Genomic DNA, 27166 nt, shown 5'->3' on the forward strand with positions numbered 1-27166 from the left:
GGAGATTAGCCAGACACGTACCAATTGTTAATGTCAAAATGATACATTTTCTCTACTACTTTTCAGCATCAGAAAGTGCGATAGTAGACCTTAGATATTAATTGGAATACAATTTTATGACAAGCAATACAATCAGTATATACACCCTTGCAATATCTACCTCTTTTCAATGTCACCGTATTCTGAAGATTAGAAAGGATTTACAAATGTGTCTACCATGCTACTTTATGACATAACACGATAAAGGGAAAATAAATGTTTTATTTGTACGGCCATTATAGTGTGCATCAATTTACCAGCAACTGTATACACTATATAACCACAGCGTGTAAACATCTTATAATCTCTGCTCTTGCTAATAAGTGGGGGAAACCCCACTTTATGATTTCCATAGAACCCCCTCTATCCGTAATTACGGATGAAAACTACAGTTGTGTGCATGAGGCCTTACCTAGTTAAAAATGCAAAAATAATTAATGCAAAAAGTAAGAATTAGTCTTACCGATAATTCCGTTTCCATCAGTCCACCATGACGGCACACTAGGAGGATGATCCCTTGACCTCTGTAGGGACAGGAACTGGGAGAGGTTAAAAAGGCCCCACCCTCAGGCTCCCACCAGTGCGTACCATATCAACACTGGAAGGTACTAGCTAATCCTATATGTATGTTAACGTCACATACCACTAAGGAGGTAGGGTGGGTAAATGTATGCTGTCATGGTGGACTCATGGAAACGGAATTACCGGTAAGACTAATTCTTACTTTCCACTTCATCCCCCATGATGGCACACTAGGAGAATAACAAATGAGATGGTTTAGGGTGGGACTACCGCCTGGAGTACTTTGCGGCCAAAGGCTAAGTCTCTACTGGATGTAAGGTCTAGCATATAATGTTTTGGAAAGGTAAGGGAGCTAGCCCAGGTAGCTGCACTACAGATCTGGTTTAAGGAGCCCCCCCCCCCTTTCTGCCCATGATGAAGCTGTGGATCTGGTGAAGTGGGCTTTGATGTTCATAGGAACTGTTTTTCCCCCAAGAAAATAACAGTCTTTAATTGTTGTTTTTATCCATCTAGCAATGGTAGCTTTTGAGGTCTTCTGGCCCTTATTCTTCCCAAAATTGGACCAGAATGTTGGAGTCTTTCCGACAATCTGTAGTTACATAGTTAGTACGGTTGAAAAGAGACACATGTCCATCAAGTTTAACCAAGGAATGGGAAAGGGAAGGGAAACATTTCTACACATAGGAGCTAATATTTTTTTGTTCCAGGAAATTATCTAAGCCTTTTTTAAAGCCATCTACTGTCCTTGCTGTGACCAGCTCCTGAGGTGACTATTCCATAGATTCACAGTTTTCGCAGTAAAGAAGGCTTGTCGCCTCTGCAGGTTGAACCTTTTTTCGTCAGACGGAGGGAGTGCCCCCTTGTTTTTTGAGGGGGTTTTACATGGAATAGGATTTCACCATATTTTTTGTATGTGCCATTCATATATTTATATAAGTTAATCATGTCCCCTCTTAGTCGTCTCTATTAAAGGCTAAATAAGTTTAATTCTTGAAATTTTTCCTCATAACTTAGATTCTCCATGCCCCTTATTAGTTTTGTTGCTCTTCTTTGCATTTTTTCCAACTCCATGGCATCCTTTCTATGAACTGCATATTCTAGATGAGGCCGCACTAATGCTTTGTAAAGTGGTAATTGTAGCGTCCATGGCCGCGGGCTGTCGGGTCTACTCACCTCCTGACGCCCGCAGCCATGGATCTGTGAGCGCTGGTCCCCATCCCGTTCCTAGGAGACGCCAGCGCTCAATTCAGCTCCGGTCTGCTGTGTCCCGTAGGGTGCGCGCGCACGCTTGTGCCGCTCTTAAAGGGCCAGCACGCTCACATGAAGAAAATCATCATCATCAACTCACATGATTTCCTGGACTATAAGAAGGCCCCAGCCCTTCTGATCCTTGCCTGAGCATTGTTAGTATATCCCAAGTCTGTCTTGCAAATGGTCCCTTAGTGTTTCCTGTTCCAGTTGTTACCCGTGCCGCTACCTGTTCCTGCATCCCATGCTGTGTTCTTGTTCCTGTGCCTACTAGTTGTAGTCATGTCTACTGCACCTTCTGTTTGCCACGTCCTGTGTCATCTGCCACGTCCAGAGGGATTTGCCACGTCTGGCGCAACCTGCGTCACCTGCTGTCATTTGCCACGTCTGGCGTTACCTGCTGCACCCATCTCCATCTGTGCCAGAGCTGCGGCCACTGTCTGGACTATCCAGGTACCCTTTTGTGGGACTTTGTATTGCTGAGGTTCCCTGTTGTTTGGCCAGCTGCCTCCCTGCTACGGCGGTGCTGCCTAGTGGGTCCACATACCCACAAACCGTGACAGTATGCTCAGGCCATGGACCCCGCTGGTCAACCTGAGACCTTGACGACATAAGCCGTGCTGGCCGAGATGCTAGACCTCCAGTCACGGCAAGACCAACTGCTCCTGTCGGTGAACGCCATTGCCCATCGGCTGGTTGCTCCAACCACGGTCGTCACCACACCCATTCCTGCTGTTCCTCCTGCTACACTTCCTGTCTGTAACAGTGCCGATCCCCTGTGCTTCTTGCCGCTACCTCCAATCTATGACGGAGACCCGAGGACCTACAGGGGATTTTTGAATCAGTGCCTGATCCACTTCAGACTACATGCCAGGTCCTTCTCTTCGGATGACGTCAGGATCACCTTCACCATCTCTCTCCTTACTGGCAAAGCCCTGGCATGGGCAAATCCTCTGTGGGAACATCAGGGACCAGAGACCCGTGACTTACAGTGCTTCTTACGGACCTTCCGCTCAATCTTTGAGGAACCTGGGAGAGTTTCTTCGGCTGCTGCATCTCTGCTGATCCTACACCAGGGAGACCTCTCCGTGGGCGAGTATGCCATTCAGTTCCGTATCTTGACTGCTGAGTTAACCTGAAGAACGAGGCTTAGGTGGCCACATTCTGGCAGGGACTGTCTTCAGTGATTAAGAACGAGTTGGCCGCTCGCGATCTGCCATCTACACTGGACGATCTTATCCTACTCGCCACCCAGGTTGACATAAGGATCTGGGAGCATTCCCAGAAGGTTCTCCGGGAGAGATATCTTCCTAGGCTGGATTCTACTTTCCAGCAATCCTTACTATCCTCCTCAGTGGTCCCACCAGAGGATCCTATGCAGTGGAACCATGTCAAATTGTCTATCCAGGAGAAACAACGTAGACGCACTTCTGGACTTTGTCTGTATTTTGGCCTCAGAGGCCATATTGTGCATCTTTGTCCCCAGAGGCCAGGGAGACCCCATTGCCTAGGATTGGTTGGAGAAACAACCCTCCGGGGAGGACTTTTGTTCGGTTGGCAGACAGGAGAAGAATTCTCCGATGGGGACACAGTTCTAAACTGGCTGGGCACCCTGGTGTTCGTACAACCTGAGACCTGATTGCTCGTCACTTCTGGTGGCCCACGCTACCCAAGGATGTTGTGGACTTTGTCTCATCTTGCACGGTGTGTGCTTCTAACAAGGTTACTCACTCCAAGCCTGACGGCCTACTTCAACCTCTGCCTGTACCCAATGCCCCCTGGCAGCACATTGCGATGGACTTTGTCACTGACCTTCCTCCCTCAGCAGGATGCAACACTGTCTGGGTGGTGGTGGACCAGTTCTCGAAGATGGCACATTTTATCCAGCTGACCGGCCTACCTTCTGCTCCCCGACTGGCGAGTCTCTTCATTCAGCACATCTTCCGCTTGCAAGGCTTGCCCCTTCACATTGTGTCTGACCGTGGGGTTCAGTTTACCTCGAAATTCTGAAGGGCTCTCTGTAAACTCTTGGATGTGAGATTGGACTTTTCCTCAGCCTATCACCCCCAGTCCAATGGGCAAGTGGAGAGGATCAACCAGATCATGGAGAATTATCTCCGTCACTTCATCTCCTTACACTATGATAACTGGGTACAGCTTCTTCCATGGGCCGAGTTCTCGTACAACAACCACACAAGTGAGTCCACCACTCCCACTACATTTTACATTGTGTACAGTCAACATCCTTTTCCAGTGTCTACTACTTCTCAGGTACCCGCTGCTGACTCTGCATTTGGGGACTTTCTGCAAATCTGGCAACAGACCCGGTCCTCTATTTTGTTGGCAGTCGATCGCATGAAGCGAAAAGCGAATACAAAAAGAAGAGATCCGCCTCAGTATCTTCCAGGTACCAAAGTACCCGAACATTAGTTTGAAAGTGCCTTCATACAAATTTGCTCCCACATTCCTCGGTCCTTTTGAGATTCTGCAACAGATTAACCATGTCTCCTATAAACTTCAGCTGCCTCCTACCCTCAGAATCCCCAACTCCTTTCATGTGTCCCTCCTGAAACCAGTGGTCCTGAAAGCTACAGCAAGACTTCCTGTTCCACAAGTACTCCCAGCGGTTCTTCTGATGTGTTTCGAGGTGAGGGAGATCCTGGACTGCAAGAGGGTAGGAGGAAGGACTTTCTATTTGGTGGACTGGAGAGGGTTTGGTCCTGAGGAGAGGTCCTGGGAGAACCTTGATGCCCCTGCTCTCATTAAGAAGTTCCTCTCTCGCTCTGGTCCCAAGAAGAGGGAGAGTAAGAGGGGGGACACTGTAGCGTCCATGGCCGAGGGCCATCGGGTCTACTCACCTCCTGACGCCCGCAGCCATGGATCTGTGAGCGCTGGTCCCCATCTCCTTCCTAGGAGATGCCAAAGCTCACTACCGCTCTGGTCCGCTGTGCCCGCTCTTAAAGGGCCAGCGCGCACATGAAGAAAATCATCATCATCAACTCACATGATTTCCTGGACTGAAGGCCCCAGCACTTCTGATCCTTGCCTGAGTGTTGTTAGTATATCCCAAGTCTGTCTTTCAAATGGTCCCTTAGTGTTTCCTGTTCCAGTTGTTACCCGTGCCCTGTTAAATGTTCCTGTATCCCGTGCTGTGTTCATGTCTACTACACTTGCTGTTGTTTGCCATGTCCTGTGTCATCTGCCACGTCCAGAGGGATTCGCCACGTCTGGTGCAACCTGCGGCACCTGCTGTCATCCGCCACGTCTGGCGTTACCTGCTGCACCCATCTCCATCCGCGCCAGAGCTGTGGCCACTGTCTGGACTATCCAGGTACCCTTTTGCGGGACTTTGTATTGCTGGGGTTCCTTGTTGTTTGGCCAGCTGCCTCGCTGTTACGGCGGTGCGGCCACATACCCACAAACCGTAACAGTATACCGTAACGTAACCGTAACGACAATATCTTGCTGGCTTTTGAAGCAGCTGATTGACATTGCATGCTGTTATTTAGTTTATGATCTACAAGTACACCCAGATCCTTCTCAACAAGTGACTCCCCTAGTATAGCTTCCCTTAGGATATATGATGCATGCAGATTGTTGGTATCCAGATGCATAACTTTACATTAATCTACATTAAACTTAATTTGCCAAGTGGATGCCCAAACACTTAGTGTGTTCAAATCAGCTTACAGTTTACAAACATCTTCCATAGACTGAACAATACTACATAGCTTGTTGTCATGTGAAAAAATAGAAATAGTGCTATTACTCCCATCCTCTATATCATTAATAAATAAGTTAAATAATAGTGGTCCCAGCACGGAACCCTGGAGTACACCACTTTATAACCAGGGACCATTCAGATTAGGAATCATTGACCACAACTCTCTGGATACGGTCCTTGAGCCAGTTCTCAATCCAATTACAAACTATACTTTCTAAACCTATAGTCCTTAATTTACCTATTAGACGTCTATGAGGGACAGTGTCAAATGCCTTTGCAAAGTCCAAAAAGACTATATCCACAGCGTCCCCTCTGTCTAGGCTTCTACTCACCTCTTCATAAAAACAAATCAGGTTGGTTTGACAACTTCTGTGCTTAGTAAAACCATGCTGGCTGTCACTTCTAATACTATTTTTTGTCAAATAATCCTGTATATAGTCCCTCAAACATTTTCCACACAATGAATGTTAAGCTTACTGGTCTATAATTACCCAGGGAAGACCTAAAGCCCTTTTTGAAAATAGGCACCACATTTGCCCTGCGCCAGTCCCTTGGCACTATACCAGTCACTAGAGAATCTCTAAATATTATGAAGAGGGGGACAGAAATAACTGAACTAAGCTCTTTAAGAACTCTAGGGTGTAACCCATCTGGTCCCGGCGTCTTGTGTACATTTATTTTATTTAACTTAGCTTGGACCATATCTACAATTAGCCAATTCAGTATATCAACTGATATATTAACAGCACTGGCATCGGCTACATCAGCTGCTCTTTCTTCTGTTGTATATAGAGAGCTAAAGAACCCATTTAGTAACTCTGCCTTCTCTTGATCCCCTGTGACCAACTCCCCATTACCACTATTTAGGGGTCCTACATGTTCAGACCTTGGCTTTTTTGCATTTATATACTTGAAGAATTTTTGGGGATTTGTTTTACTATCATTGGCCACCTGCCTTATATTTTGTATTTTTGCTTATTTTTTTACCTTTTTACAGATTTTATTAAGCTCTTTATAATTTACAAAGGCTACAGCTGTACCCTCAGATTTGTATTTTTCAAATGCCCTTTTTTTGACATATATTGCCCTTTTTACAGAAGGTGTAAGCCATGTGGGGCTTAATTTTAGTCGTTTATACTTGTTACCTATAGGAATACACTTTGAACTATAATTACCCAAAGTAGATTTTAAAATCCCCCATTTATCATTTGCACCATTATTTGACATTAGTTCTTCCCATTCTATATCCTGAATTGCAGCCCTCATCCTGGGGAAATTTGGGCTTTTTAAAATTAAGTGTTTTTGCCCTCCCAGCCTGCGTTTGTTTTTTACAGTATAGGTAAAATACAACTATATTATGATCACTGTTACCGAAGTTTACACGAACATTGACATTCCCAACAAGCTCTGCATTATTAGAAATGACCAGATCCAACAGAGCTTCACCTCTAGTTGGGTCTTCCACAAACTGGCCCATAAAATTTTCCTGCAACGGGTTGAGGAAATTTCTCCCCTTTGCAGTTGAAGCCAAACCATGACACCAATTAATATCCCTGTAATTAAAATCTCCAATTATCACTATGTACCAGCCTGTGCAGCCGGCTCCATCTGTTTATATAGCTGACCTTACATCTCCTCAGTTATATTGGGGAGTCTATAGATTACACCCAAAGTAATTTTGTCAGTGTTTACCTCCCTTTGTAATTCCACCCACAAGGTTTCAATCTCCTCACAATCTTCATCCACTATTGTCTCTTTCACACTCACCTTCATATCACTTTTCACATACAGACATACACCACCGCTTTTCCTATTCGCCCTATCTTTCCGAAACAGTGTAAAACCCTGTAGATTTACAGCCCAGTCATGTGAAGAGTCTAGCTATGTTTCAACAACACCAACTATATCTATATGTTCCAACAGTACCAAGGCCTCCAGCTCCCCCATTTTGCTTGCTAGACTTCTGGCATTTGTGAACATACACTTTAACTTGCATTTCAAATTGCCACGTTTGGTATCAGAAATGTGATTTGACATTATTTGGGCATGTTTGTTTTCATTGCTGTTTTGTAACAAAAAGATCTGCTTATTCTGTTGTCTAGTCCTCTCCCCACAGTCAGGTTTCTCCCCCCACCAATTTAGTCTGACCCCTCTCTAACCGAACTACCCCTTTATTTTCTACATTGACCTCCCTCCTCAGCCCTAGTTTAAATACTCCCCCACCCCATCTAGAATTCTCTCCCCCAGCACAGCGGACCCCCTTCCATTTAGGTGCAAATCATCCGCAGAATACAGTTTGTACCCCAATGAAAAGTCAGCCCAGTGCTCTAGGAACCCAAAGTCTTCACCTCTACACCAAGACTTCAGCCATGCATTTAACTCCCTGAGCTCCCGCTGTCTTTCCTGTGATGCGCATGGCACAGGCAGTATTCCTGAGAATACTACCTTGGAGGTCCTTCCCTTCAGCTTGTAACCTAGTTCTTTAAAATTATTCTTAAGGCTCCTCCACCTGCCATGTATTCTATTACCCACATGGACCACAACTGCTGGATCATCACCAGCCCCTGCCAGTAATTTATCTACCCGTTCCACCACATGCGGAACCCTGGCACCAGGGAGACCGCAAACCATTCGGTTGAGGCGGTCTTGGCGACAAATTATTTTATCCGTCTTCCTGATTATAGAATCCCCTACAACTACCAAATTGCCATAGCTGCATTACCATCCCGCCGACTACTAGCTGGGCTGTTCTCCTGGCTGTTAGGGAGATCAGTATCCACTAGGGCTGCCATTTCTGAGACCAACACCCTCGCATCATCACCCAACTTGGCAATTTTGCTTGGGATATCAGAAACAGGATTGGCCTTCCTTTTCTTGGGCCCCTTTCTACTTCCCCTAACTACATTAACCAAGCTACTTGCCTAATCCTGCTGATCCAGGTCTTCACCCTCCAGTTCTACCCCACTAACTGCTTGCTCAGTGAGTAGCATGCTCCATTCAAGATTGTCTATCACCCTCAGTGTTGCATTTTGCTCCTCCAGATCTCTAATGCGAGCTTCCAGCCGAACAACATGCTCACATCTGCCACAGAGGTATTCACTTAATTAGGCAAGGCCAAAACAGAGCAAGCTCAACTGAGGCCTGCAGGCTAATTTATATAACCCTTCCCGCTAGTCAGCTGCACAGCAGGACAGAAGCTAAGAAGGAAAAAAAGGTTTTAACTCCTTAACGACCGCCCACCGTGTTTTGACGGCAGGCGGTGAAGGTGCTTAGTCTACAGCGACGTCTTTTGGCGTCGCTGTAGAAGAGGCTGAAGAACGTTCCTGTGAGCGCTCATTCTCTAAGCAGGAGCTGTAACTAACAGCTCCTGATCTTAGAGCAGCATGCTGAATACAGCTGGGGTCAGAAAACATTGACTGCGGCAAGATCAAAGGGAACTCCTCACTTTGATCTCGTCATCTAAAACCCAGTGACATGATCAAACACCGGGGAATCCCTCTGCGGTAAGTCCTGGGGACCTACTATGTGCTGCCCTAACAGCAGCCTGTCTCATAGTGACACAGTATGATGTATTAGCATACAGGAGTATGCTAATACATTACAAGTAAAAAATAAAGTTCTAAATAAAGTTATCCCTTAATGGGATTAAAAAAAGTAACAAAATAAATAAATATATAAAAAAAGCCATTATTTTGCATAAAATATATTTTATTGCCCCTACATTAAATAAAAACAAAAAAACCTACACATATTAGGCATCTAAATGACTGTAATAACCTGAAGAATTATTAATCAAATGGGTTATTTAGCGTGAAACGTGAACAGGATAAAAAATAATCAAGAAATATTCATGACGTAAAAATAAACAAATTTCTACCTCCAAACTATGAAAAAAAAATAATACAATTTCTCCCACATAAAACAAGACCTCATACGGCCACGTCAATGAAAAAATAAAAAAGTTATGGCTGCTGAAATGCAGAGAGGTAAAAACTGAAAAATGTAGCTGGTCATTAAGGGTATGTGCACACGAGAACTGGCTTTTACGTCTGAAAAGACAGATTGTTTTCAGGAGAAAACAGCTGCGTCGTTTCTGACGTAAAAGCTCCTCCTCGCATTTTGCGAGGCGTCATTGACGCCCGTAATCTTGAGCTGTTCTTCATTGACTTCAATGAAAAACGGCTCAAATTACATTTAAAAGAAGTGTCCTGCACTTCTTTGACGAGGCAGTCATTTTACGCGTCGTCGTTTGACAGCTGTCAAACGACGACGCGTAAATTACTGGTAGTCAGCACAGTACGTCGGCAAACCCATTCAAATGAATGGGCAGATGTTTGCCGACGTTTTGTAGCCGTATTTTCAGGCGTAAATCGAGGCATAATACGCCTAGTTTACGCCTGAAAATAGGTCCTGTGAACCCAGCCTAAGACCTTTTCAGGCCCAGTCATTAAGGGGTTAAATTGTGTCATTTTTTTGCTAGCTTCTATCAGCAAGCACTCAATTCATATATCAAACACGGTTTCACACACAGGAACACAGCAAGTCAATCCAATTTAGTAACTCCACTTGATCCACAAGCCACTTAATTTAGCAAGGCCAAAACAGAGCGAAAACAGTAACCTGTAAATATTGTAAAACTGCTCTTCTAATAACAAGATATTGAAATTATTCTTTTTGTGTTTTTGGATTCTGACAAAATGAAGGAAGGACAATTTCCTGATTTCTATGAAAGTCTGAGACAACTTTCCGGAGGAAATTCTGATCTAGTCTTAATTCAAATCTATCATCCGTTATGCTAAGATATGGTTCATCTGTAGATAGTGAGTCTCCTTGCTGTGGTTATGGCTATTATAAAGGCTACTTTAAGAGGCAAGTGTTTGATGTCTATGATTTCAAGTGGTTAGAAGGGAGGTCTGGTTAGAGCCCTGAGGACAATGCCAAGCTCCCACTGTGGAGAGGTTTGTCTAAGGGTAAGACCACACGGTGCATCGTTGACGCGGTTTTGTTGCGGTTGAAAACCGCATGCGGTCAACTGCATGCTTTTTTTGTCTTTGTAATGATGCAGTTCTGTTATGTTTTTAAAGGAAATAATTGATGAACATAGTTTTCACCCATGTTGAAGTTTGTTAGGTGCTTCCTGTTTATAGTTTATTACATTGCATTACAGAACTGTTAGGGTATGTTCACACGGCCTATTTACGGACGTAAATCGGGCGTTTTTGCCCCGAATTACGCCCGAAAATAGCGCCTCAATAGCGCTGACAAACATCTGCCCATTGAAAGCAATGGGCAGACGTTTGTCTGTTCACACGAGGCGTATATTTACGCGCCGCTGTCAAATGACGGCGCGTAAATAGACGCCCGCGTCAAAGAAGTGACCTGTCACTTCTTTGGCCGTAATTAGAGCCGTTATTCATTGACTCCAATGAATAGCAGCGCTAATTACGCCCGTAATTGACGCGGCGTACAAGCGCCTGCACATGCCGTTACGGCTGAAATTACGGGGATGTTTTCAGGCTGAAACATCCCTGTAATTTCAGCCGTTACGGACGCCCTCGTGTGAACATACCCTTAGGGTATGTTCACACGGCGGGGGTCCGTAACGGCTGAAATTACGGGGATGTTTCAGCCTGAAAACATCCCCGTAATTTCAGCCGTACCGGCATGTGCAGGCGCTTGAACGCCGCGTCAATTACGGCCGTAATTAGCGCTGCTATTCATTGGAGTCAATGAATAGCGGCTCCAATTACGGCCAAAGAAGTGACAGGTCACTTCTTCTACGCGGGCGTCTATTTACGCGCCGTCTTTTGACAGCGGCGCGTAAATATACGCCTCGTGTGAACAGACAAACGTCTGCACATTGCTTTCAATGGGCAGATGTTTGTCAGCGCTATTGAGGCGCTATTTTCAGACGTAATTCGGGGCAAAAACGCCCGATTTACGTCCGTAAATAGGCCGTGTGAACATACCCTTAGAAAAAACGCAAGCAGTACAGCAACAACTTTAGCAGCAGTCTGTGTATAACAAACATTTCACCATTCACCGCTGATTTCTGAAAATGTATAATGCAGCCCAGCTTTGCTAGCTGGGATGTTACTAGCTTCACCTGAGAGGAAAGAATCTCCTGGGTGTTTGATGTAATTAGGAAGTCGTCCAGATAAGGATTATTTTGGTAAATACCCTTGGGGACAATGAAATCCCGAAGGGGAGAGCTGTAAACTGGTAATGGACAACCTCGCCTGATGAGTTTTTTACTGCAAATCTTAGTAACCTCTGGGAGCAGAGATGAATGGGGATGTGGTAGTAAGCGTCTTTCAAATCTAGGGTGCCCATGTAAGCCCCTTTGTTTATTAGGGGAGTCGTGGATGCAACCGATTCCATTTTGAATGTCCTGTAAGTTATCCAACTTTTGAGTGGTTTCAGGTTTATTATTAGCCTGTAGGAATATTGTCTGGCTTTTTCACCAGAAATAGAGAGGAGTAGTGACAGTCTCGTCACAAATTCTGTGGTACTTGAGATATTACTGCTCTCTGATGTAAGTCTCGGATGTTGTCCAACATTTTATTTTTAGGAATTGTGAGGGCTGTGTGGTCAAAATAAATCTTTTTGGAGGAAGATTTGAAAATTCTACTCTGTAACTATTCTTTATTATGTCTAGGACCCAATTGTTTTGGGTGATGTTGTTCCAGAAACTGAGGAATCTTAGCAACCTTCCTCCATCCCTGGCGTCATGGTCTGTTTTCTGGTCTATAGTTATTTGGGTTGAGTAAGAAACCTCTACCTTTCCCTCCTTTGGAGTAACTCCAACGGCCTGTTTTACCCTTCTCTCCAAAGTTCTCACTCTGAGGTCTCTGGGAACGAAAGGAATATTTTCTTTTTGCGGTTTATCCTCTGGAAATACCCTTTTCCTATCCGACGCTTTCTCTAGGATCTTGTCTAGGTCTGGGCCGAAAACATATTCCCTCTGGAACGGAATGTTACAAAGCCTATTCTTAGAATGAGTGTCCCCCTTTTGCCAGTATCTTAGCCAGAGAGACATTCTTGCGGCATTGGTAAGGGCCACCTCCTTAGCCACAAATCTGATACATTCTGCCAAAGGATCTGCTAGAAACCCTGTTGCTGCCTTTATGAGAGGAATTGACTCTACTAACTGGTCCTTAGGTGTTTTTACCTTAAGGTGGTTCTCTAGCTCACCTAACCAGATAAAGAGGGTTCTGGCTTACTGAAGTAGCTGCAATGTTAGACTTCATACTAAACATTGATGCTTTCCAGGCCTTCTTTAGCAGACAATCAGATTTCCGGTCCATGGGGTCCGTTAATTGGGCTGAATCTTCAAATGGCAAGGACGTTTGTTTAACCACCTTTGCCATCTGGATATCCATCTTGGGAAAATCATCCCAAATACGTGTATCCTCTTCGTTAAAAAGGAGACGATTTCTAAATTCACAGTGGACCCCCAGTCTTTTTTCTGGGTCTTTCCATTCATCACTTATTAATTCAATCAGATTTTCATTAATAGAGAAAAAAAGTTTTTTCATTGATTGTAGACCAGCAAACATCTTATCTTGGATGGTCTTTTGTCTTTTAACTTGCTCAATATTCATTGTACCCGATTGATTTTAGTAAATCATCCATGTCCTCAGAAGATATGTAGTATTTCATAACCTCATGTAGTTCTCCCTCGGGATCTATGGATCCTAATTTTATCCATCTCCTCTGAATCTTTAAATGAACAAGAGGCCCTTTCATTGTTTGAATCTGTTGAAGGTTGATTTACTAATTTTGTCTCTTTATACGGGGGAGGAATGCTGTATCGATAAGGAGGATTGAACTTTTTCTCTGATCATAGAACGTAGGTCTTCCATAAAGGAGGGTTGAAGAAATGAAAGGAAAAAACACGGCGCCACATAGTGTGAGTAAGCCCAAAAAATGACAAACTGTTTCTGACAGATGGTGCTTACCACAGTTGGATAGATCGTAAGCGTGAAATAGGTGAACAGGTGAGTGCTGCTGCCGAGATCCCAGCCGGTTGGGCCTGAAAGGCCACCGCAATGTGGTACTGTAAAGGTTCTTCAAAAAACGGGACTACGTGAGGCGCTGCTACTCAATGATGATTCAGTTGTAATGGATAATAATATTTATTGATAAAGGCGGGGAAAAAAAGCGCCAATGTAAACAAGGTCAGCGTGCACCAGTGACGTAATCGCTGGAGGCAGTTATACTTAAAAATACATCAAAACATTTGTACATACCAAATACATCATTAATTAGGACGAGAAAAGTGAAAAGTTAGAAAAAGCATAAAATATAAAATAGTGACATATAGTAACAGTTAAAAGACAATCTGACAAATTCAGTAGTATACATGCCGATGAGTTTGTCAGATTGTCTTTTAACTGTTACTATATGTCACTATTTTATATTTTATGCTTTTTCTAACTTTTCACTTTTCTCGTCCTAATTAATGATGTATTTGGTATGTACAAATGTTTTGATGTATTTTTAAGTATAACTGCCTCCAGCGATTACGTCACTGGTGCACGCTGACCTTGTTTACATTGGCGTTTTTTTTCCCCGCGTGGTGTATTTAAAAGGGCTGGTGTTTAGACTGCAATTCATATGGCCTGAGGAAGATGCCGGTGCGGCATTGAAACGCGTAGCCTTTATCAATAAATATTATTATCCATTACAACTGAATCATCATTGAGTAGCAGCGCCTCACGTAGTCCCGTTTTTTGAAGAACCTTTACAATAAAGGAGGGTTGTCCAGCATTGATTCATTTATTAATGCAGGATGAATATAGATGATTTTTGTATGCATCTGACAGTTTTTTTTTTAGAACATATAGCACAATTCTTGGATCTTTTAAGCTCCCCATGCTTAAGTTTCTGGGATCCCTCTTTCTCAACCTGATAAAAAAAAATGAGATAGAAGGAGACCCAGCTAGTACAGGTTTAGGGTATGTGCACACACACTAATTACGTCCGTAATTGACGGACGTATTTCGGCCGCAAGTCCCGGACCGAACACAGTGCAGGGAGCCGGGCTCCTAGCATCATACTTATGTACGATGCTAGGAGTCCCTGCCTCGCTGCAGGACAACTGTCCCGTACTGTAATCATGTTTTCAGTACGGGACAGTAGTTCCACGGAGAGGCAGGGACTCCTAGCATCGTACATAAGTATGATGCTAGGAGCCCGGCTCCCTGCACTGTGTTCGGTCCACTACTTGCGGCCGAAATACGTCCGTCAATTACGGACGTAATTAGTGTGTGTGCACATACCCTTAAGCCGGATTCACAAGAGCGTGTGTGTTTTGCGCGCGCAAAAGGTCTGTGTGTCATCACCATAGGATGCGTGGCTTCGTTATTTTCGCGCAGCCGCCATCATTATGACACTCTGTTTTTATGTTTGTAAACAGAAAAGCACGTGGTGCTTTTCTGTTTTCATTCATAGTTTTGACTGCTGTTGCGCGAATCACGCGCGGCACCCGGAAGTGCTTCCGTGTGCTGCGCGTGATTTTCACGCACCCATTGACTTCAATGGGTGCTTGATGTGCGGAAAACGCACAACTATAGGACAGGTCATGAGTTTTACGCAGCGGACATGCTGCGTGAAAATCACGGCCTGTCTGAACGGCCCCATTGACTAACATAGGTACGTGCGACGCGCGTGAAAATCACGCGTGTCGCACGGACGTATTATATGTTCATCTGAATAAGCCCTTACAGTGATAAAACAGCACCTTATCCCCCCGGGGAAATATCACAGGAGTGGATAGGGAGGAGACCTCAGATTCTTCAAACTGGGACCCCACCGGATCGGCGCCAGGAAAGGACATGTTTACGAACACAGACCTCACAGCAGGATGCACGTGGCAAGTATACTGAACACCCCGGTTCATTACCATGCTCCTGATCCAATCCCCGCTTGTGACGCCACTTCCGCCGAACTTGCTTACTCCCGGCAACAAAGACGTCTGTGACGTTGGAAAAGACCTACGTGGGTCGTGACGCCGGTGGTAGTGCTACACTTTGTTCGGCTTCAGTCTCACAGGACCGCAGGCGGACAGGTGGTTTCTCCGAAAGGGGGAGGGAAACCACCAGGCACGCTCCCCCGCAATGGAACACTGGTCGGAAGGAGGAAAATCCCCGGGACAGAAAATACACTGGTGGGATGTTGAGGGTGGGGCATTTTTACCCTGTCTCAGTCCCTGTCCCTACAGAGGTCAAGGGATCATCCTAGTGTGCCATCATGGGGGACAAGTGGAAATAACGGTTACTATTTTTTGAATATCGTTTCTTGTAGATCCTTCTTCAATTGTGTGTTGTGATCAGGACACATTTACGTGTCACAAGATTTTTGACTAATTGTTTGTAGTTTTATGGTTTGTTAGTTTTTTCACTGTAAATGTAAAATTACCCAGAATTCACTTTGATTTTCAAGCATATTACTTTATATTTATGGCTTTAATTTTATAAACATTTCAGTCTTTTGTGATAAATGGATCGTACATTTGTAAATTGTAACTAAGTCTTTAAAGGCAGATTTTGAATAAGGTTGTTTTTGCTGAGGGCACAGTGATCCTGTTGTATCCATGTGGTATTATCAAAAACGCGCACACTCAAAAATCAATGTTCATAACTCCTTTACTTAGGGATTCATTTAAGATAAGACACAGAGGTCTGCGGGAAGGTTAACCTTCACTAGTGCGTTAAAAATCACTTGTCAGTGTTCAGTCATCTCCCATACTTGTAGACATGGCTGTACATCCTTGTGCAAGCCAAGCTTCCTGGATAAGAGATGAAGTCCATTTCACGCAGCCTGGTTTTATATATCCTGGTGCCAAATTGTACGTTTTTTATAGGCTGCTCCAATGCTGTCATATTTACTTAGTTTCTAATACAAGAAGAACCAAAGTACACCTTTAAAATCATTGTCTTTTTTTTTTTTTTTAATTGTTGCAACTTACAAAATACTTTTTATTAAAAATTATTTTGACTTTTTGAGATACAGCTGCTTTGTATCCTGTATACAGAGCAGCTGTATCGTGCGCTAAGACCTGAATCCTTCAGATCCGTGGGACTGAGGGGTTCAGTGATAGCGGGTCCTGCGTCTCGGACATGCAGGATCTACCGGTTATCGATCACACCAAAGTTATGAACTTAGATGTGATCGATAGCAGCTCGATCTTGCGTGTCAGAGATATGCAGAACCTGCTGACCTGACAGATACAGGTTTAAGCGCTAGAGGATATAAAGCAGCTGTATCTCAAAAAGTAAAACAATGTGAAAATTTGTTGGAAAAAATAAAACAAAGTCAAATGTAATCTGTGTTAGTGTTCACCGACTCCAAAAAATATAGGGGGTTTCAGTTGAACAAGGCCTGAGGGGTACCAACAGCTCCTCGGCTACATAAGAGGAAAGCAGTACCATAAATTGAATGTGACATTTGATGGGCCCTCGTTCTAGGTTTTAAAGTTATGGCTCTGGTGCCTACACTAACATATTGAGGGCATGTTCTATGTTGCTGTCAGTTTTGCAGGACAATATTCGGGCATTGGAATTCATTTTTTTTATCTATATTATTGAATCACACCCACTTGTAAAGGACGGTATTCCAGTAACAAGACAAATTATGGTAGCGCTATTTATGTATTGCCCTAATATATCTAATGCCCAGCAGTAATAGATGTTCTCATTTTCAAATAATACAGGATGTAAACTTTCATTTACATTTATTTAAACGATTGATATTAGGACATGTCGATTTTATGTAGCAGCCGGTTTAACACTAACATATTAACTTACATTGCACTCTACAATTCTAAACTCATTTTAAACCATCGGAATCCTTTGTTTCCCTTAGTAGATAAGTGGCGCCACAGGCAGCGTCGAACTGGGGTTCCTTGGGCCCACCAGAGGATATAATTTTGAGGGCCCACCCTCTATCTATATAGAACATGTACATGTCCACTTTTTATTTCATCATGGTCCTTGTTGTTACCATTGTATACACAGGACATATCATCAAAAGGGAAAGGTAATAGGTAATTTGTGAATCAACTCATGAGAAATAGACCCTAGTGGCAAGTGATTTCTCCAAAGTCACCTCCAAATAGGGTTGTCTTCTGCTGGACCTTTTAAGGCCCACTATTGTGTTAGAGCCTGGCCCACCAGAGAATCCTCTGGTTCTCTGGAGGGCCAGTCGAACCCTGGCCCCAGATAAATGGTAGGTTCTTCTCTCATCGCACTGTTGAAATAATCATAATCAAGCACATTAGGGTATATTTGATATATCTAAGTGAGGAGCAGTATAATGGAAAGAAAAAAAAACGGAAGTGCTAGCTTCATCGCATGAATGAAACCAAATGCGTCTGATGGAACCCATTGACTTTAATGAGTTCTGTCGGGTTTACTTCATTTTGCCGGGCAAAATAGCACTGCATGCGGCGCTATTCTATCTGGCAAAATCTGTGACGGAGGCTCCTAATGGACACTCAGATGCAGAAGTGAACAGAGCCCTAACGGTGATCTTGCACAAGCCCATGTGCTTTGGAAGCATATGCCCTGTCACTAGGGGGCTCCTGTTCCCACTTTTAATACAGGCGCCAGTCCGGACATTTTTCCGTGCTGTATGTGTAAATTGAGGCTTCCTTATGATGGTGCCAGTCTACAGACTCACATATAATGTTATTTTTAGTAATACTTCCTTTACCGAAAATAGCAAGCAAGGCTTTGTGATGTGTCTGAAGTGTATCGGAAATTCCCCAATCTGTAGACTCTTTTAGGACATTATACTCCCTGAATGACATTCACAGACTATAGACTGCCTTAAACCATACCATTACTCTGTGTTAGAGGTGCATTGTATCACATTGTGCAGGAATGCATACAACGGTTATTGTTTTACCACTTGATAGAAAATAGTTCATAACCGCACAGATCGAATACCTGTTTACCTCACAGATCATTAACGGTCTACAAGGGTTCCCATGTGCAGAATCCTGAAAGTTTTATTGCTAATTGAAGCAGAGTTCCAATTTTAGAAATTACAACAATGAAGATGCGGAGCGAGAGGAAACATCCCGTTTATCCTGGTGCTTTATACTCTATTATGTGGTTTTCTCTATTGTTTGTTTTAGCTAATAAATTCCCAATATACTGATCTGTCATGATAATGTTGGTTGAGCTCAGCTTATCTCAGTGACATTGTGCAGATATACATATCTGTAAACACACGCTTCTCGACTTTATCAGACTTGTAAAACAATTAGAATCCATCAGTAAGTAAAACTCGAAATGAGAGGAGGGTTTGCAGCGTGAGAAGAATAATATTTTTTGCTCAGATTTTTCAATTGGATGAGCAATTTAAAAGTAATAGAATCTTTCAAGTGAAGCCAATTACATTGCTAAATTGGTTGCTTATATTTATTTATATAAAGACCAACACTATGGTGTTTCCATTCCCTGAGTTCCTTTTTAATAGATTTCCTAATAGAAATCACTACGTAAATGCTGCCAAGACCAGGACCGACAAAATATGTTTATCTTAGCTTGACCCAGACTAGATAAGGAAGTCTCCTCTGCATTGATAATAACATGGAAGCAATCTATTATTCTTCCATTTAATAGAGGCCTTCTGTCACGGTTTGGTCATGGCATACTAATGATACTTGTCTGTGCTCCCTATTAACCCGTTACTGCTACAAATGAATGGGATTTATCATTGCGCATCACTGTAACGATGCTTGGGAGCAAGACAACTGTTTTGTTAAGGACTGAGGGCTTATTCAGGCATCATTTTATTTTGTGATTGCCTTCAGTTTGCCAGTTTTTTCCATCCCGATGGCATCAATGTGCTATCCGTTTTTCTCGTCTATGAAACAAAAACCTGGACTATCCTCAATTGTCCTAACCCAGTGAAAACACCCCCAGAATGATCACATGACCGCAGAACGGCCATTTTCTATTTCTTATAGCATAGAGAGCACTGTCAGATTTTTCTTAAATGTTTGTTTGGCCACTGACCATGTCTGGCTATACAGCTCTGGCTTTAATTCCTCGTTTCCCTTCTCAAGTGTCTCCAGGTACCCATCCGTCAAAAACATAATTGAATGAATGCCATTTGTGCGGCCTCCGTTTTCATGCAGACACATTGTTTTCTTATGGCCCATTCCTGCAGACAAGATGGACAAAGATTCTGAGCATTCTGTGATTTTATTTTATTTTTTCATCATGGATGTATGGTCTGTAAAACAGATATCTGAATTGGCCTGTTAACTATGATATGTCAGTGTTCAATCTGGGTGCTGTCCGTTCTATACCTAGACGTGAAAATCGTTCTTCTGAATGAACTCTTAGGCTATGTTCACACGGCAAACCAAAAACGGCCGTAAAATACGGAGCGGTTTTCAAGGAGCAACTAGCATGTTTTACGGCTGTTTCTGGAGCTGTTTTTCTATTGTCAATGAAAAATGGCTCCAAAAACAGCTCAAGAAGTGGCATGCACTTCTTTTTACTGGGTATCTTTTTACGTGCCGTTATTTAATAATGAGGCGTAAAATAACACCCCATCGGAACAGAACGCCGTATTTCCCATTGAAATCAATGGGCAGATGTTTGTAGGTGTTCTGCTTCCGATTTTTCAGCCGTTTTTCGGGATGTTTACGGCCCGAAAAACAACTGAAAATAGCCCGTGTGAACCGTAAGGCTTACATTTTTTGGAAGGCAAAGCAACATTTTCCATATATGCATTCTGTCTGTGAGCTGTATATGCCCAATGAAATATTATAACAAACTGATTGTCACTACTAATTTTCATTTACATTTGATATTTTCTGCAAAAGGACTGTTTTAGATCCATGTGGTGGCTCTTACTTTGAGTACAATGGAGCCCAGAAGAAACACTGGACATGGTGGGACTTCAGCCAGCACGTGCATGCTCCTCCTTTCCAACCTATCAATTTAATGCTCAATTCCAATATTGAAGTTAAGATGTTAAAACAGGATCAAGTCTATCTGTCATTCAAACAAGAAAAAGAGAAAGTTACTTTCAACGTTGGGTCTAAACTTGTGGTAAATAATTTTTCCTTTTTTTTCCTTCTTAAATTTATCTTTTTTGGTGTTTGTTTGACAAAACTTCCACATCTACTCTTAATAGTAATACAGTACCTCTATAACTACACGGCACAGTATTTTATATTGTATTTGCTATTATTCTGACATTCTTTCGCATATAGTGTCGTACTCATCTTGCTAAACAACCATAAATACAAAGCTTGCTGACATTTTAGGTAATACATTTGAGAGCTCCAAAATCAAATGAGGCAAAAGCAATGACCTAAATAGCAACGTTCACAAATAAAGTAAGGGCTGTGCATTTATGCATGGCGATTTTCAAAAAGTCTAAACTGGCAAAAAGATTATATCCAAAGGGAGTAAAAGTATCTGACATGCTAAATATTTATTTATTTTTTTAAGGCTAGAAAAAGTGGAGTTATTATTTTGCTACAAAGGGAACTATTTTTCCTGTAAACATTGTATTGTTGTAAAATATCCCCATATGCAAATGAGAAGATTAGAAGATTAGAAGATAATTTCGATAATGAAATTTCAGTCTAATTAGGGTAAAAGTATAAACTCTGCCTTCGGCTCAGTGCACATGGACACAAATCATGAATCCCATTTTTACACTGAGACATGGCATGAAACATAGCATGCTGTATTGCGAAGTTATTCTCATATCGTTGTAAATATATGGCTCATGTACGGACCCGGTATGAGTGCCTATGGGTCTGTATTACAGAATCAACGCTCCTAACGGAGAATACCTCTGTAATACATAAACTATATTATACATGCAGCGTGTGACAGGGTAAGGGCTTATTCACATGAACGTAGAATACGTCTGTGTGACGGCCGTTAAAACAATGGCTGTCACACGGGCGCATGTATTTCAATGAGGCCGGTCACATGGCCGCTGTTTTAAAGGACTGCGTGCAGGCTCCGTTGAAGAATAGAATATGTCCTATTTTCTTCACTTTTCACGGATCCCTCCATAGACTCAACTCTACGGGGACCTGTGAAAACGAGTCAAACACGGGTGAGACTCGGACGTGAAAAACGTCAGTTTTTCACCTCCGAGTTTGCACAAGTTCGTGTGAATAATCCCTTAAGTAAATGATGTCTGAACGGGACAAACGTGCTCAGCATGCATCAAGCCAAGTAGAAATTAGGTAAAGCTAAACTCCATGAAATTGCTTTATTTAATATTTTTGTGGCGGTATATAAAATAGGGCACTCTATAAACTAACTTATAATAAATAATTGTTTCTTTTTGTAGTTGAAAGATCCTGAAAGAACTCCCAAAATGAAGTGGAGCACTGGTGAGGACGAGCTTTACTGTTCTTCAAAAAAACTTGAAATCTTCCGCCTATTAAACAAAATCCGTAAACGAGTGAGAATCTCAGCAATTTCCCAGGACAGAGAAAAGATGATACAAGACTACATTTACCAGCTACAGAAGTCTTTAGACTACATTATTGCCCTTATCAACAAAGAAAAAACTTCCAATATTCATAAAACAAAAATAATGCAAGAAATTGTGACTGCTGTGAAGAAGAAGCCTGGTTCCCACCCCAGCAGCACTTTGTCCTATAAAACTGACTTACCAAACTTCCGGGGGGAAAAAGGAAAAAAGCCAACACACAGCAGTAACAAGCCAAAAATAAAACTGGCACATTAAGCCTGGTGCGCTAAAGGACAAATAAAATATGTGTATGCCTGCAGTAGATTTATCAGACATTGCTATATCTCATCAGTATCAATAGTAAATGTATCACATCAAACGACAGGTTATTCAGGAATAAATTCCGAAAGTAATGTACAAAAATTAACAGAAAAACTGCAGTAAAGGCCCTTGTACGACTTTGAGAGACGAATGGTTTGAAAAGTCATGCAATGAAGATCTGATGGTCATTTTCACGAGGGAAATCCTCACGATGAGCTGCCAAGTACGGGTTCTGAGGAGAGTCTAGGTAGCAATGTCTACTATTTAAATGTTATTACGAGCGGCATTTCGATTTACCATACAGACCCCCCCCCAAAAAAAAAAAACGGCCTATAGTTTGTCCTACAAAAGACATGCATCCCCTATCCACAGGATAGGGGATACATGTGTGATCGCTGGCAGCGATAAGGAGAACGGGGGACCGAAAGTCCCCCGAAGTTCTCCATGACTAACCTCGGACTTCCGGCGTCTGCGCAGTTCAATAAAAATGAAAGGAGCGCTGGTCACGCATGCGCACAAGCACGACCGGTGCGCAAGTCATTTCCATGGAGCTGCAGACAGACTACGGAAGTCCGAGGTTTGTCATGGAGAACTTAGGGGGGACTTTCGGTCCCCCGTTCTCCTCATCGCTGGGCGTCCCAGTGATCCCACATGTATCCCCTATCCTGTGGTTAGGGGATGCATGTCTTTTGTAGGAACAACCCCTTCAGTGGCGTCGCGCTGTAGCAGCCATAGCGGCTGCTAGCGGAGCCTGCGGCCATTGGAAGGGCCGTGCCGGCGGGTGGCACGGGCCCCCTCATGCTGCAGGCCCCGTAGAAGTCGATACGGCTTCTATAGCGGTAGTTACGCCACTGCGCATAGGTTTGTACGGCGTAAAACTACAGCTCCCAGCATGGCCGAAACAATGATAAGGATATGCTGGGAGATGCGGTTTCACAAAAAAAAAATCATACCACCATCATCTCGCTGCAGATCATACAGTGACTACAATACTGATTAGAGGCAGAATAAACATTTACATTAAGTGACTCACCGGTGACGTCTCAGATTCTAGTTATTTTCTTCTCCCTCCGGTTCAGACATCTATGATGGATTTCTCCCGGGCATGACCCATTTCTGCAGTTTTCCGTTTAGATGTCTTCAGCTTCTCACTTTTAAAACATTTCTGCACCTGTAAACAACGTTAAAATTCTCAACACATCTAAATATAACTGTCACACACACACACACACACACCGTGCCCCCTGTAGATAGTGCCCCCTGTAGATAGTGACCTACATAGAAGCCCCTATAGATAGTGCCCACATATGGACTCCAGAGCTGCAAGGCAATAGTGCTAACCACTGAGCCACCGTGCTGCCCTATATATAGCTTCCCCTATAGTTAGTGCTCCACGTATAGCCCACCTCTGTAGATATTGTCCCACATATAGCCCACCCCTGTAGACTGTGCACTACATATAGCCACCCTGTTGCTAGTGCCCCACAGGTAACCCACCCCTGTATATAGTGTCCCACACATAGCCCACCCCTATAGAAAGTACCCTAAAAAATAGCTCCCCTATAGTGCTCTACATATAGCCCACCCCTGTATAGTGTCTCACATATACTGCCCCACATATAGACCCCCCTGTAGATAGTGGCCCACATCCCCACATACAGACCTCCCCTGTAGCTAGTGCCCCACATATAGACCCCCCCTGTATATAGTGGCCCACATATAGACCCCCCTGTATATAGTGGCCCACACCCCCACATATAGACCCCCCTGTAGCTACTGCCCCACATATAGACCCCCCCTGTAGCTACTGCCCCACATATAGACCCCCCTATATATAATAGCCCACATAAAGACGACCCCCCCCTGTAGATAGACCCCCCCCCCCCCCCCCCCACTATAGATAATGCCATTCACATTTTTATGAGGAAAAAAATATATAAAGTTGACATACTCACATTCTCCGGTTCCCACGCTGTTCACTGGCGATGCAGACATGCTCTCTTCTGAGCATGTCTGCAGGAGCTGAATGATCGTCCTTCAATGACGCTGATTGGCGGGGCAGAATGACTTGCCCCGCCAATCAGCACCTTCCAAGCATGGAAGCGGCGCGATGATGTCATCGCGCCGCTAGCCAATCAGTGTCATTGTAAGGCACTGGATGGTCATGCACGGAACATGCCCGGCCATTCAGTGCTAATACATGTATTTGGCTGCCGCTAGCATCGGGGCCCCCTCCGGTGCTAGCGACACCTATAGGCATGAGAGTGCCTGTGTAAGGCTCGGTGGCACGGGCCCCACAGTAGCGGTGCTACCCCTGTAGCAGCCATAACGGCTGTAGCGGCGCCACCGGGCATTTGGGAGGGCGTGTCGGCTGGCGGCCCGGGCCCCCTCAAGCCCCGGGCCCAGTAGCAGCCGCTACTGCTGCTACCGCGGTAGTTACGCCACTGGTTCCGTTCCTGATTTTGGCTTAAAAAAAATACATGCAAAATCTGCACTGTGGGAACCCAGTCTTATTGCTTGATGTTAAAAATGTCAATCTTGTGAGTGGGTCCAGCATTAATGTGAATTACCCCTGATCGCCTAGTATTATTGCACAAGACAAGTATTTTTTTTTTTTTATAACCGCACTGAACGCCAATAATATTGATATATTGACAGTGACTGGGAATCAGGATCCCATCAGTCTCTTAACTACAGTGAAAAAGTATAGCACTGTAGAATGGTGCATAGATAAAATTAGATACAATTTACCATAATATTAATACTAGGCGCTCGCAAAGCACTGGACCCACTCACACGATTGAACTAGTAGGTCTAGGTCACTAGTGCGGCTATATGCCATTTTAAATGTATTTTTGGTCTTCCCTTTCCAGACCATTGCTCTCCCCATAATAATTGATTAGTTGATATTATACTATCCCACCCCAGAGCTTGTACAACTGTATGTATAATGGCCATGCTTTTTTCTGTGCAGTGTTCGAGACATCATAGCAGATAATCTCCTCCCCCCTACTGGAGTGTAGTTCATGAAAAACTCACAAATTAGAGATGGAGCCTACAGGGGGAAAAAACGGTTAACTGTATTTCTTACCACAATATGAAGTCTTTTTTATCATTCCAGTATAAACGCGATTGCTCACTTTAAAATTTACCTAAAAAGACAGTTACACTTTAAGGGGATGTTCACACGGGGTATTTTGCCGAGTTTTTTGATGCAGAAACCGCGTCGCAAAACTCGGCAAAAACGGCCCGAGAACGCCTCCCATTGATTTCAATGGGAGGCGTCGGCGTCTTTTTCCCGCGAGCAGTAAAACTGCCTCGCGGGAAAAAGAAGCGACATGCCCCATCTTCGGGCGCTTCCGCCTCTGACCTCCCATTGACTTCAATGGGAGGCAGAGAAAGCGTATTTCGCGCTGTTTTATGCCCGCGGCAGATATTCCTCCCCCAAAATACTCTGTGTGAACATAGCCTTAAAGAGTATGTCTCTGATGAAACAACCCCTTTGAAGAGATTCTCCGGGACTTTTATATTGGATGGCCTATCCTTAGGATAGACAAAATAGACGAGGAGACAGCACTTCCAAAATATGTCAGCTTTTTAATCACCCGTGCGACGTTTCAGTCCAGCAGGACTTTTCTCAAGCATAGTGAACACAGCAGTACAGGAGTATTTAAGGACTCACAGAGTCAACAGTAATAAAAAATGTGATTAATACAAAAACAGTTTAAAAGGATCTGTGTATAATAAAGCAGTGTAATTTTAAATCACAATCAGACCACCTAGGTGCTTATGCATAGAACTATATAAGTTTTAAGGGACTGGTACATCAATAAGCAGTCCGGATAAACAAAAAATAATAATGAATAACAAACTCACCAAGTGTGTGTATAATCAAAAACGATTACAGGATATTGTATCAAGATGCCAGATGGAACTACTTCTAATGGATAACGGCGTCCTGGAAGTCCAGATATCCACGTGTATAGGTTGAATAACATTCTATACTTCCTGTATTCAAAATGTGCATACTCTCGCGAGACTATGCTAATTAGTTCCTGCACATGTGCAGTGCATCTAGTGACTGCACGGCGGCCATTTTGGAAAGTGGCAATGACGAACATTAGAGGAAAATAGGGAAAAATTGTCAGTATCATTTAAAAAGGGGGGGGGGGGGGAGAGAATACTCTATAGGACAACTAGGAGTTAGGGACAATGATATACTGATCAGTATTAAATTGTAAAAAACAGCACACACATGCTAATGTATAAACATTCTGACAGGGTGTGTGTGTAAACCAATATCATTGAGTATATGTCCCACATAATCTCACAAAAAGTGTCTACTCCCACCAAAATGACAATATATATTTATATCCCTTGGCCTCATACGTATGGAAAAAATTATTATATCTAGCCACACATGTTTCACAAATATGGTCGCCACAGGAAGAAATGTATTCGCAGGATTCCGAAAACCAGAGAAAGCAGTCCATTCAACAAATCGAATCTGTAATAATAATAAAAAAATATGTATATGTATATATAGTAATAAGACATCATTAAGAATGTGTTCAATTCACATAAAAAGAGATGATGCATAAAAAAATCAAGCAAGGTACATAAGGGAAAAATACGTTACAATATATGACATACTTAAGTGACTACACCGACTTTAAAATCAATGTTCAAACCATGTGGGGCAAGGCAATTTAACTTGAAAATCCATTCAAGTTCTCTCCGTTTGAGTCTGGAGACCCTGTCCCCACCCCTACGGTGTAGGGGAATATGGTCAATGATCCAAAATTTAAGGTCGCTGACCACATGCCCCGCTGATACAAAATG

At 43.3% G+C, this 27166-nt stretch overlaps 1 protein-coding gene and 1 long non-coding RNA gene across 2 annotated transcripts in view; one reads left to right on the plus strand and one right to left on the minus strand.

The window, feature by feature from the left end:
* Window positions 1-22615, plus strand: part of ERICH6B (glutamate rich 6B) — a 157051-nt gene extending 134436 nt beyond the window's left edge. The window contains exons 12-13 of the mRNA XM_075850233.1: window positions 20382-20610; window positions 21878-22615. Coding sequence (XP_075706348.1) covers window positions 20382-20610; window positions 21878-22279 — 631 coding nt within the window. The 3' untranslated portion in view covers window positions 22280-22615. The remainder of the gene's footprint in view (window positions 1-20381; window positions 20611-21877) is intronic.
* The window catches only part of LOC142740808 (uncharacterized), a 35465-nt gene extending 8539 nt beyond the window's left edge, over window positions 1-26926 (minus strand). The window contains exons 1-3 of the long non-coding RNA XR_012880885.1: window positions 26201-26926; window positions 20413-20553; window positions 19564-19711 (exon numbers count right to left, since the gene is read on the minus strand). This is a non-coding gene — a long non-coding RNA (uncharacterized LOC142740808). The remainder of the gene's footprint in view (window positions 1-19563; window positions 19712-20412; window positions 20554-26200) is intronic.
* Between the last annotated feature and the right edge of the window lie 240 nt (window positions 26927-27166).

This window comes from Rhinoderma darwinii, chromosome 2, assembly GCF_050947455.1.
Source record: "Rhinoderma darwinii isolate aRhiDar2 chromosome 2, aRhiDar2.hap1, whole genome shotgun sequence".
NCBI classification, from domain to species: domain Eukaryota; kingdom Metazoa; phylum Chordata; class Amphibia; order Anura; family Rhinodermatidae; genus Rhinoderma; species Rhinoderma darwinii.